Below are 13,291 nucleotides of genomic sequence, written 5' to 3' on the forward strand. Positions count from 1 at the left end.
ATGTTTTGCCTGGTTAGACTACGTCAACAATGTTGCAGTTGGATAGAGCTTTCAGTTGTCGTTGCCTTTCTGTTTATTGCCAGAGACGTAACATGACGGGTCTGGTAAACCTCTTTGGTTTCCACTGTAGCTTTCCTTTATGCTATTCAGCAAATACTTTCATCTTTCTCTTTCTCTCTTTGGCCTCATTTCTGTGAATGTACTCTGTCTATATCTCTATGTCTTGTATTTTTTTTTTTTTTTTTTTACTTCCTTTCTCTTTTTAATGCTTTATGGAATAATGATTATACAAATGACAAGGCCGTTAAAACATTCAAGAAGTAGAACATGAGTAAGTTAAGAAGTTAAATACATATATTGAAAATTACAATACATACCAAAACATAAAACCAAATAATAACAAAATAGATAATATCAAACATAAAGTGAACTTCAAATTCAACCGTAGTTCTATAGTTTACACAGTTCTTTTGCAGATTATAAATTGACACATTTAAGAGATTTGTAGTCAATTGAATTTGTTATTAAGATGTTTAAAAGTGAAGATTTTCATTATCTTAATGTCATGTCGGTGCTCTTTAATTATTCATGTGTTACAGTTTGTGTGCTGAAATGAGATGTGTTCTCGTTTAAAGTGTGCCTCTGTGTAACAGCAGCACAGGTTTTAATATTAGCAGCCTTGGCCTGGCAGCAAAGTGTGTAAACCCAACAAATACATTAACATGTTTTTTTTTTCTGTTCATCTCTCAGATAACGCCACAGAGAAGACCTACATTTTGATGGAGGCCAGGCTGGGATCTCTGTTTAAGTCGGAGAGCGAGTACACTATCCTCGACAAGTAAGTACACAAGACCCTATAGCCACCTCAGAAAAACACATCAAGAGTGCAAATGACTAATGATAATAAATACTGACTCAAATTTTTGATCGTTCCAATCAAAGTTCGAGGATTTGATTCAAATCATTCTTGTAACTAAACCCCAGACTCCATATGCTGTTTCACTTAGAAATGTGCTACAGTAAAGAAGCTCAAGACTCTCCAACTGTTCTTTTTTATTTGTAGATAATTCAGCTGACAGGTGTCAAGTACAACGGCCCTTTGCTGAGCCATTGAGGAAATTATTTTCCTAAAATGACATGAAAGTATTGAACGGCACGGTTCAGTCCTATTGCATTATAATCAGCATTTCTACTGTAGTATCAACTCAAGACTATTTTTATCAGGACATTCTTTTTTGACACATCAAAGCACTGGTTGTCAGCTCTCTATATACAATAGTGGGATTTAAAGCCAATGTGGCTGACTCCTCTAGTGGTGTTTATTTAATTACCTCAGAGTTGGTGTTTTTCCATGAGGTGTTTACACCAGTTTTTTATTAAGGTGAAGAATATAGTGGGGGACTCCCCCACTATATTCTTAACCTTAATATTCTTCACTTGGGACAATGAAACTTACAAACTCGATAAATTGAGATAATTCAAACCTAGTTATGGTCTTTCATTAAGTGTCAAACTGGTGTTTCACAGTCACTGTGAAAGGTTTCGTCTTGTTTTATAACAGAGTTAAGGGTGCAGTTTGTAGGATTTGGCAGCATCCAGCGGTGAGGTTGTAGATCGCAACCACCTAAAACTTCCAACGCAAAAATGAAAATTGCCTTATCTAGAGCCAGTGTTGTGGTGTGTTCTCTCTGGGCTACTGGAAAAACATTGCAGACCGCTCCATATGTAGAAAGAAACTGATCAGGTAACGAAATTACAACAAATCTGGGGATCAAGGGATTATACACAAAAGAAAACATACTTATTATTATTATATTGCATTTCTGCTAATATATTCCCTTAAATGCGACACACTTTTCCTTTGAGACGAGGATGAAATTACTGACAGAAGAATTATCATTGTGCATTTCACCAACTGTGTTTTTTGTATGCAGCACAAAGCTCAAATGAATTCTGGAGCAAAAGGTGAAGTAATGAAAACACCCGAGCGAATACAGAATACACTGAAATCTAATGGAGCACATTTCCAGGCATGATTTATATCTCCTCATCCCATATATTGGACAAATTAACTGGCAATAAAGAAGGCATGTTGATGTCTTAACTGGCGGAAGCCTCTTCTTCAAAGTCTCCATAAACAGAAGCAGAGATTTATTTGTATGATAATTGAAAAAAAAAAACTGTATCACGACTCAGCTGCCAACATAAGCTTAAACCTTCAATTAAGATTGTAGTTTCTGTCTTTTAAAAATCATAGTTATGGGAATGCTGAAGTAAGAATCGCAACGTATCTCATAAAAAACATTTTTTAACTTTAAATGTGTTTTTGTGTTTTTAGATTTCCCGGCAAGACGCTGAAAGGGAAAAAATACAAGCCTCTCTTCCCGTACTTTGCCAAGGTCAGTAGTCTTGTTCTTGTCCCACAGGTTCATGTATCGTTTGACCCAAACTGAAGACTGGCCTATGTCTCCCTTTAATTACCTGTCTGACCACAAATTGGCAACTCAGTTTATGTTCTCTAAATCTGTCTCTTAATCTCTCTCTTTCTATCAGCATCGCTATCTGTGGCTCTATTTCTTTTGCTTCCTCACCACTCGGCCTCTTTCATCTAATTCTCCTCATCCTTGTTTCACTTCAGTGTGGGGAGACGGGCGCGTTCCAGGTGGTGCTAGATAACTACGTCAAGGAGGAAGAGGGCACAGGCGTGGTCCACCAGGCACCTTACTTTGGAACTGTGAGTGTGCTCTTTTACTAATTTCCTGCTTAGTGCATTTGTTTTTTTAACAAGAGATTCATAAAATGCCAGAAAAAAAAACTAACTGGCCATCGCTATTCTCCAAAAGATATTGAAATTAACATTATTTCCAACAGAAAATGTCACATTTCAGAAGCACCGTCATAGTAACTGTTCAGCATCTTGACTCAACAAATGACTCTTTCATAGTTAATAATCAGTTAATTGACTAATTGTTTCACCACCACTTCTGTAGTTTACTAAAAGTACACAAGTGTATGATAGCGTGATATGAAAATTGCCAACAGAAGTGGGGAATTGGCGCCTACTAACAAATGTTTTGAAATATATCGTGATACATATTCAGACTAGTCGTATACTCTCTTAGGCATAAATCACTTTAGTCAACGCTCATTAAAGACCCAAACCAACCACGGATTTTAGTGTGAGTGTTAGATAGACATCACGTTTTTTATGTAGAATTACAGCTGTATAGTGTACTATAGTTTAGGGTTGGGCAATAATTAAATAAATGTATTGTGTTTCAATGCAATAATACTGTCATGAAATCATATATTGTGATACATAATTACTTTGGCTTAATTGATAATAACAAGCAAATACTTACTCAAATTACCCAGAAAATATCATAATTTTACATTAAAGTCCTTAATAAAATAATACAATTTTTGGCAATCTTCATTTGTCAAGTATTTAATTCACACGGGGTTATATACAAACAGGCTTTACCTTGTGGTTATTTCATATAAACTATGTATTTATTGAATAACCCCAAAAAGAGGTGAGGGCCTTGGCCCTGCCTTACGTGCTGTTAATCATCTGTCACCGGACGGGCCTCCACCTGCCTCTTGTCAGGCTCACCTCCTCCTTTATAATTATAATGTACTTCATCTCCTTAAGGGACTTAGAGTACCGTCAAGAAATGTACTTCTGAAACATTTCTTCTAGTAATCCTGTCCTGCAGATGCTCACATGGAGCACATAAACAAGGTCCTCTGTTGTTTCTATAGCTGCACTGCTTCGAGTGCCTTTTTCCTGCACATTGTGCAGACGTGGGTTGATCCATTAGTTTACAAGAGCACTAAACTTCGCCCCAAAAATAAATTTGTTCTTGACTCCAACAAATTAAACTGTTTTTATATTCTATTTAAGACTATTCAGGACCCACAGGTCTTGAAATCTATGACCCAGTTTGGGAAATAATGTAATGAAGCGTTTAACTTTGAATACCCTCCATGTTAACCTGTAATTAATCTGTTTTTGTTATGTATATAACATGTAGAGTATTGTGTCTCACATCAGACAATTTAAAATACTTTCAACCTCTTATGGATACCATGTTCTTTGTGTTCACATTGATGTGTATCCCTATTTAAGAGAGTTTTATGAAATATTTGTTTTGAATGCTACAGTATCAGGGTATTCCTACAGTGTAGAAGCCAATGTTGCAGTGCCATTATAGGTATTGAGTTATTTCTGATACTTTAGATGCCCTTGTCAGGGCCAGATGGATGCCCTCATGACTGTAGCCAGCTGTGGATACAAACTCTTTGTCTAAGCATTCTCTTCTGCACTTGTCTGCTTATTTCACTGCAGTCAGTCCCTATGTAAACCATCACATTCCATTTGCATTTAAATATTGGTTTGCTTATTTGGTAACACTTCTGTTATATATGGATCACATTCACTTTGATTGGTTACTGAAGATCTGAAACACAAATGACTTTCCTCTGGAGATATACAGTGAGAAGAAATGCGCTGCCAAAGTACATTCTTCAAATGTTATGTTGTTATGACTGGATGTGATCCTGCGAGCCATCCATTTTGGCTCTTGACAGGGTGCTTGAATACAAAATGCATTTACAGCTGGACACTGCTCCGATCTTTCATGCATAGCTGTCACATGCCGGTAGTGCTTCTTTCAACACTGCAAAAAGTATCCAGCTCAACAAGGAATTTGATATGGAGTCATAACATATCTTTGAACTAGTGACAATGGCTGCCTAAGGGGTTAGATAGTTATTTATTTTCATAGACGGTTGGTTCCTTTCGGAGAATATCATTGAAACAAATGACATGAATTAAATTAAATGGTTCACTGTTTCAAGATAATCCAATGAATTACTTCCAGACACATTTTCAAAATGTCGTAAAAGGCTACAGTAAATATCTTTGTTAAAATTAGGGTTTCTAACAGTTATTTATATTATTGATTGTTCTGACGATTATTTTCTTGATTTTAATTGTTAATCATTAATGAAAATTCCAGAAAATAGTGAGAAAGGCCCCTCATAATTTCCCTCAAACCCATATTCATTGGCTTGTTTTGTACAACAAACTGTCACAGACAAACGACTAAGAAATCCGGATTCTTTGGGGGCATGTTTATAAAAAACAAAAATATATATTTCTTACTCGGGATTAACAGATTATCAAAAGTATTGCCAATTAATGAATCGATTAATAGACCAATCATTTCTGATATAGTTACTCCTTTTGCAGTGAATTACATTATTAATAGAATTGGATGATACAAATACCATCACTCACTAAACCCTCTGAACTGTGTATTATTCTATCTGTAGGATGATTACAGGGTGTGCACCGAATACAAGATCATCCAGAAGGACCAGGCTCCGATCTGCCCTGTGGACGCCTCGGGCTGCTTCACTTCGGAGGTCACTGACTTTGCGGGACAGTATGTCAAAGTGAGTGACACTTCAGACATTTACATGTAGACTAGGTTAGCAGACATTTCAGGCTTCCAGCCCTGGTGAGAGCCACTGGTTTGACACATGATAAAACCCTCAACGATATTGATAGCTGATTTAATTGTTTTGTTTGCCACTTTCTGGGCACCTACTTTCCTATTCCTCTCCATTTCTTCTCTCTCTCTCTCTCTCTCTCTCTATATATATATATATATATATATATATATATATATATATATATATATATATATATATATATATATATATATACACATAAATATATACACATACATAAATACATCTTTGTATAGGGATTGTTTTCCTCTTTCATTCTGAATAGTGACTGACTTTCTTTTTGGTCATAGATGTAATGCTTTTTCTAATTATGTTAGGTTGGAACTGAGATGAGAATATTAAATATTCATCATGTTTTCCAAATGTAATTTAAAATGATTCTTTCGGCGCATGATTTGTTCGTTGATGTGGAGAGAGTTAAGGGAATTAGCATCAGAGCAGTTTCACAAAGTTGAAAAGGAAACCCTGCTGCCAAAGCACATTGTCGCTGTTTACCAGTGCACTAGGTGCCTTCCCTGTCACACCCAACTTCATTACCATCCTAAGTGGATAGCGAGTGAAAAATAGCAGTCATACATGATCTCTTCACTATTTCACATCCTGGTGTAAAGGCCAGGGAGTGGACTTGACCCGCTTGGCCAGTAACAGTACAGCGTTAGCTAATAAAGAGCATGCAGCCACAGTTCACTGAAAGAGTGTCATCATCCACTTTTGAAATATGTTAAAACCAAGCGTTAGTTTCATGGCTGTCCGACACATTCTTTATTGCCGCATAAAAACTCAGCAGTGATCTGAGGGAGCGTCAGTCGCGACGTAAGCTACACATAGAGAAGCCGAGAGAGCAGCTGTTCCTCTGTAAACTGAACAAAAAACAGTATTTTACAAATCATGAGGGCTGCATCGTACACCCAGAAGAGCCTGCAGGTTAGCGGCTCCAGCGGCAGAGTAAGGGTTCAGAGCCCGTCACCTGCCCGGTGCCGTGGATCCTCGTATGATAACCGCGGACGCTCCGGTAATCGCAGCACTGCCATCGAGTTGGGCACAGAGATACATCAGCAACATGCCAACGAGAAAGTGGAGATGCAGGTACTCAACGTCAAGTTTGCAGGATACATCGAGAAGGTCCAGGCACTAGAGCAGAGAAACGCGTCTCTTCAAGCTGAGCTGGCTGCACTGCAGAGCCGCTACAAGGGAGGCCCCACGGGCATCGGAGAGGAATATGAGCTCAAGTTTAAAGAGGTGCGGGAGCTGATTGAGGCGCTTACCAACGAGAAGGGAGCAGCTGATATTGAGCGAGGCTACATTGAAGAAGAGGTTGAAGTATGGAGACTAAAGCTAGAGGAGGAGCTGGCACTCAAGGAAGAGGCAGAGATCATTCTGACGGAGTTTCGCCAGGATGTGGACAATGCCACACTGCAGAAGGCTGAGCTGGAGAGGCGTATCGAGCAACTGGTAGCCGAGATAGAGTTCCTCAAAAAGCTCCATGATGAAGAAGTGGCTGACCTCATGAAGCAGATCGAGGACTCAAAGATCACAGCAGAGCTGGACGGCGATCGGCCTGACCTGGCCGCTTATCTGCGCACCATGCGTGCAGAGATAGAATCTGTCGCTGCCCGCAACGTCCAGGAAGCTGAGAAATGGTACAAGAGCAAGTTTGACACCCTCAAGGAGCATGCCGGCAAACATGAGGACCAAATGAAGGCCATGAAAGACGAGATCACGACCTTCCACAACCAAGTGTCAGAGCTGCAGAACCAGATTGATGGTGTGAAGGCTCGCAACTCAGCCCTGGAGCAGCAGCTGGAAGACATGGAAATGTCCCACATGGATAAGGTGGGGAGCCTCGAGAGCATCATTGCTCAGTTGGAGGCCCAGCTCTGCGAAACCAAACTAGAGATGACAAAGTATCTCCAAGACTACCAGGACCTGCTGCACATTAAGCTCAAGCTGGATGCAGAGATCGCCACCTACAGGAAGCTGCTGGAAGGGGAGGAGCATAGGCTTGGTATTGACGAAATTGTCTAAAGCAGCGACCAGCAGAGCATTGTGGGGCTCCTACTCGTCAAAGAGATTCTTCCCATTTTTCCCTATTTCCCATCCTTACCCCAAGGGCTGGGTATTGTTTGAAATGTTTCAATACAGATTTGTGTTTCAGTACAGATGCCAAAATGACACGTGGGAGATATGTTTTTTTCTACAAAACATTTCTTTGGACAAGGACACTTATATAAAATGTAAAATGCTGTCCAAACGCGTGTTCTTTGATAAGAACTTTGCCCAAATTTTGGAGAAATATTGATTCAACAAACTGAGGAAAAACGTAAACCTACTCTCGTGAGGTGTCCCCCCTCCACAGAAAAAGAAAATCAAAAACTGAAAGTTTCTGATAAAAAAATATGCTAAACAAGATGTATGTGTCTATCGAATCCAGCTTTCCGTACTTGATCTTTTTTTTTAACACATTAAGATTGATACCCAGCCCTTCTTACCATTGTACTATCCTTGCCATACCCTGACCCCATTATCCTTGATTCTTTGCTTACAATGTCTACTTCCCTCCCAGTTCTGTGTACTTCTTTTCCTACAATACCCTTGTTTAATTCACCTTCCCCTTTTCCTGCCAAATCAACCCCACTGTTATACTGCTCTCACCACCTCTGCAACTTCCCGTCGATACATCTGCACACCGTTTGCCTCCGCTGCTTCTCTTGATCAAAATGTAGGATCTCCCCTCCTTTTACAAAAAAAACTTTGGTCCTGAGAGGTTTCTCATCTCAATCCAAACAAAGCAGAGCAGATGCCATCAGTGTTTTGCCTCGTCTTTACAGTTCTTCACTGATTATTCAAAATGTTTTGACGGGACTCAACTATTGACTATTTACACTAATGTTGACCAACTGTTGCATAATAAAGATTGAAGTGAGTGCATTCAAAATAATGCATTGATCTTGTTTTCCTTTCTCCTGCGTGTCTTGTTGCACTCCTATATTACGTGTCTTTTAGTGACTGGTCTACTTCCTCTTCTGTAATAACTTTATTTCTCTGTCTCTTTGCCTTCTCCTACCTTCATGTTAACCTACAAATTACAGCTAATGGGTTAGAAAGTCAGGCACGCTAAAATAATTTTAGACTTTTTGCTTTATCATCATTTCTAAAAAGTGAACGTACCACCGAATAATTAAATGGTCTCGTCACAAAGAGCTTCTAAAAGTGTCACACATGTATGATAGTAATCTATTAAATATATCTAGGAGCCCTTCTCTATACTAAATTGGCCAGGTGGGGAAATTCTCTCAATTGGTTGCAGGCGAAGTTCCAATGAATCTCCACATCACAGGTGCGCTTTCATGTTTTAATGAGCCCGGGTCAGGCCATAACAAAGTGTACTCCTGGCTGAGAAAATTTGAAACCCCTCTCTCTACAAAGAGGTCACGACCAACAGTCTGTCAAACACCTTGCTGAGAAGTCATATTTATGAGCTTCCTGTGAATTGCACTGTAGGCTTGGTTCGGGGGGAGATGAAATGGTGCGTGATGAGGCACAGGGCTGATTGCATATTAGATTGTTTGCCATAAACAACGAGCTGGATGACAAAACAGACAATTTCTTCCTCCCTCTTTGGTGGTATTCATCACACCTGAATGAGCGGACCGTGACCTTGGCTGTGACTAAACCTTGGTTTTACTCAAAGGAAAACTTAAAGCCATAGTGCATTCAAGCTTCCAGATTTTTCCTACCTGAATGAGAAAATGTAATATTGAAAGTAAAATATGTTAACCTAGTGATAAAGGAATGGTTTGAACCATAGCCAGTGGTGCACAGCGAAGTTCCCATAGTATGTCTTTACTGTGAACCTCTCTTATATGCAAGAAATGCATAAAGTATACATACTAAAAATGTTCCAATAGCTTCAATACAAGATTTATGATATATAATGCATAGTAGTAGTATTATAAGTTCAGCTGTAGTTGTGCTACTGCAGTTTATGATTACACAAGCTGTTCTTAATATGAACAAATGTTTAAGACGATAGTAATTATTTAAGAACAATACTGCTGACATGTATACTAAATATGTTATTAATATTATTTGAAAAATATTTTCAGTAATGGACATCTTTATATGTTTCTTTAAAAAAAGACAAATTGTAGATTTGCTGCTTGAGAAACTGCACCAAGGACCGCGTGACAGCGCTTCTGTTAATAGAAAAAGAGGAGCAAAATAGTGAGATTCAAAAAGATTGGGTATCAAATGTCATAATCTGGCTTTCACATGGACTTTTAATATCATCCTAAAGTCATCACCTCCTTTTTTCATGTTTAAACTATTTAACATCAGCAGAAAATCCTGTTTTTGCTGACGTCCAGGGCCTTCACTTCTCACCTTTCAGCAACGATGTACAAGTGTACTCCAGCTTGTTTCAGTACACTATGACGTCATAGGTGGGTGGAGTTACAGGTGCATCGCTGCACCTTCTGACTACATCAAATCACATGGGAACTTCAACCACAGAGAACAGTGAAACACTGCTTTTCAGCCTGGTATTGTGTTACTCTTTAACGCTGCAAGTTTGAAAATTGTTTTCTATTTTTTATTTGTTAGGATGCCGACAAAAATATCATCAAGTGGCTGAAGGAGGAGGGTCGCCTCGTCAATGCCAGCAGTTTCAAACATAGTTACCCCTTCTGCTGGAGGTGAGACAAACGGTCAAACTGTAAAACTGATGTTCCCTCTTCCAACTCACTTCAACTAAAAGCGTCACTCTTCCACTGGCGATCATTAAAACAACGGTTATAGAATAACCCCACCTGCTGCAGATGTTAGGCCTCTACAAATGTAATATTAGATTGTCTACTTTAATACAAGCAGCCTTATTTAGTGTTAGAAAACATAATGTACAGTTCAGCATTCAGTACAGTATTAAACAAAGTTTGTGGTTCTTCTCTAGTCATGACTCCCTCAGGAGCACTAGAGGTTTTGTGGTCTGCACAGAATCAATTCACAGAGCCAATGTCAGCGTGGACACACACACGCACACACACAACCTCAAGTTCCCACATTATCACATCGTAACAAGCACATGCAGATCCACACATACATACACTAACCTTTTAAGCAAACTAAATCACTGTCTCACTTGGAGCAGCTGCAGGCTGACCTGAGCAGGATTAATTAACCCAGTAAATAGCAGAGATGTGCTCTTTATGCCACAAGGAGACAAAGGCTCGTGGAGATGAAACAGTTGTGTGAACCACTTAGCACCTGCAAGGTAGAACTTGGCAAAGTGGAGGGAGCTATGCTTTGGACAAAACTTCAAAAGAATATACCTGAAACCACAAATTGGTTGTAGAGATGAAAACGATAGAACACTATTAAAACATATTGGGAGAGCAAGTAGAACACGGTAATATAATTATGATACTAAATAGTGTGATTTAGATTCCCCATTCATTTCTACTTACTTAAACTTAACTTTACATATTTTCCACTGTGTCTGTGGTTGAAAAAAATGAAGCTTTTTCTCAAGATGTTTTTTCTTTGGTCTTAATAAGATGGAGTCCACAGGTGGCTCTGTCAAGTTAAATGTCTTGGTAGGAATGCTGTTTTCTCCTGAGATATTTGGTGATAAAATCAAACTATTGAACAAATGTATATTTTGACTTTATAATGACGCTAGATCAAGAGTGGGGAGATCACCAAAGTCATTCTGATTTGTTCTCTCTATTTCTCTGAATGACCAACAGTTATATAGATCTTTCAGTCTAAACCCAAGTGGCAGAATTAACGACCGAGCAACATTGCTATTCTTTCAGCAAGGCTGCTAGTGTGGCTAAAAAAAACACTGCCACCTATTATTCACTGAACCGGCCCAGTTTCTATTCAGTGGTAAATACAGCAAATCAACAGTAGAACAAAATGTAACATACTATGCAAAAATAAATAACAACAATCATCAAAATCCCTGTCCAACCTGAAAGTGAAAGGCTTGCTTCATGAATTATGATTTCTCTCATGAATGCATTTCATTTTGCAGCACCATGTTTTATGTAATGTGTTTATATACTTTCAGGTCTGACACGCCTCTGATCTACAAAGCCGTCCCCAGCTGGTTTGTTCGAGTGGAGCACATGGTGGAAAAACTACTGGAAAACAACAGCAAATGCTACTGGTAAGCGTTTTTTTTGAGACAGCTGATAGCTAGCGTGGTGCTAAGTGACAGGGAATTGGCAGCTATAAGCGTCAAGTGGACAGACGGCAATTATAGCCATGATTCTGCATGACCGCATCAAGTTCTTTACCTCCGCAGGACCGCTATGTATTACTGTGCATATACTTATATTTATCTTTCACTAATTAAGGTTAAAATCCTTATCAAAGCATTTTATTATGATGCACACAGGACCGATGTTTTTATAGAAAACAGGGGCATGATTCTAATTTTAAAGGCAGAATGTGGAGCTAAGTAAGCGTCGCCACAATGGCTTTGCTAAGTGGTATTACCCCTGGTGCTCCCAGTGCTCTTTTCTGAGCCACAGTAGCTGCCTCTGGTAATGGGACTGTCAAACTGAGATGAATGAGTAACCGCTAGTAAGGTATAGACGCACAGACACACGCGTTCACAGAGACCGGCACAAACGCACACACTACTTTAGAGGCTACATTCTTTATATGAGGGGATTACGTGTCATATTTAATACAGGACAACTATGTCCATATTATGTACAAGTAATTGACAGTATGTTACGGGGTATCTTTGCAGAAGAATCGGGCAACTAATGATCATTTTCATTATCCATTAATCTGCCTTTTTATTATTACAATTAATCACATGATCGAGAAAATGGACCCAAAGATGGTCCATTTACTTGTATAGATAACTCAGTACATCAGCGAACTTTTGACTTTGGAAAATTGACTGAAAGGTGCTAAATTCAGAGTATTTCTGTTGCTTTCACACGGCTTTCAACATGGCGGCTAGCAGGTAACGGTGCTAATAACACTAGCAGTGCAAACAGCACCAACAGTGCTGACAGAGCTAACAGTGTTTACCTGCGGGGGAACCGGAAGTTGGCGTTATCAGCTATTCCTGCTGCATGAGAGCGGTGCAGAGCGGCCGGCCCAGCTGTGTAAACAAAGCAAGGAAATAACCTGATTACAACACACACAGAGGGAGAGGGATTTATTGCCCTGCTCAGGTAGAAATTACTCCACTATATCTTTACATAGCTAATGGATATTTGCTGCTATAATAATGCTCTGAGTATTAATAGGGAACCTTTAGAAAATGACTTGCAACAACCACTCGATTATCAAAATGGTTGCTGATCACATTTTGGATTATTCGTTTCAGCCCTAGAGTGAAATGCAAAGAAATGTAACATATTTGTAGACATAATGAAACATTTACAATGACTTTGTTGAAAACATCCTTGTTAATTCATAATTTGTAAGGATATAGTTAGCTGTTTTACTTGTGAAGCCTTCAGGAAATTATACCTTAAGTACTTGTGCACATATTTCCTCCTGTGTCTGCGTGGTTGCAGGGTGATGCTCTTATGCAGCTTTCTAATTAAGCTTATACTCCATCCTTAATTATTTGATTTTGTCAAAAAAAGTTTTCTTTTCTTTTTTTGATTCCACTTTCATACTTGAGTTGTAACCTCAAGACAATTCTCTGTCTCGCTGGCTGTCTGTGAGGGTTGCCAGCTCATCTGCATCTTGAAAAGAGTACAATCTTTCCTGTGCTCAG

At 39.0% G+C, this 13,291-nt stretch overlaps 2 protein-coding genes across 2 annotated transcripts in view; both read left to right on the forward strand.

Moving 5' to 3' along the window:
• The window catches only part of iars1 (isoleucyl-tRNA synthetase 1), a gene marked incomplete at its 5' end in the record, with an annotated part of 50,700 nt that overhangs the window by 5,607 nt on the left and 31,802 nt on the right, over window positions 1-13,291 (forward strand). The window contains 6 exons of the mRNA XM_079218081.1: window positions 751-838; window positions 2,339-2,399; window positions 2,639-2,734; window positions 5,341-5,463; window positions 10,144-10,235; window positions 11,612-11,710. Of these exons, the coding sequence (XP_079074207.1) occupies window positions 751-838; window positions 2,339-2,399; window positions 2,639-2,734; window positions 5,341-5,463; window positions 10,144-10,235; window positions 11,612-11,710 (559 nt within the window). The remainder of the gene's footprint in view (window positions 1-750; window positions 839-2,338; window positions 2,400-2,638; window positions 2,735-5,340; window positions 5,464-10,143; window positions 10,236-11,611; window positions 11,711-13,291) is intronic.
• Window positions 6,361-8,471, forward strand: LOC306736499 (vimentin). Its single transcript, XM_079218144.1, has one exon. It carries the CDS (start codon window positions 6,430-6,432, stop codon window positions 7,564-7,566), a length of 1,137 nt encoding a protein of 378 aa, XP_079074270.1. The 5' UTR covers window positions 6,361-6,429; the 3' UTR covers window positions 7,567-8,471.

The sequence above is a fragment of the Taurulus bubalis genome (assembly GCF_910589615.1).
Source record: "Taurulus bubalis genome assembly, chromosome: 5".
NCBI lineage: Eukaryota > Metazoa > Chordata > Actinopteri > Perciformes > Cottidae > Taurulus > Taurulus bubalis.

Excerpts from the sequence above, each read along its gene's own strand:
- LOC306736499 (XM_079218144.1), top strand. The coding sequence starts at position 6,430 with ATGAGGGCTGCATCGTACACCCAGAAGAGCCTGCAGGTTAGCGGCTCC.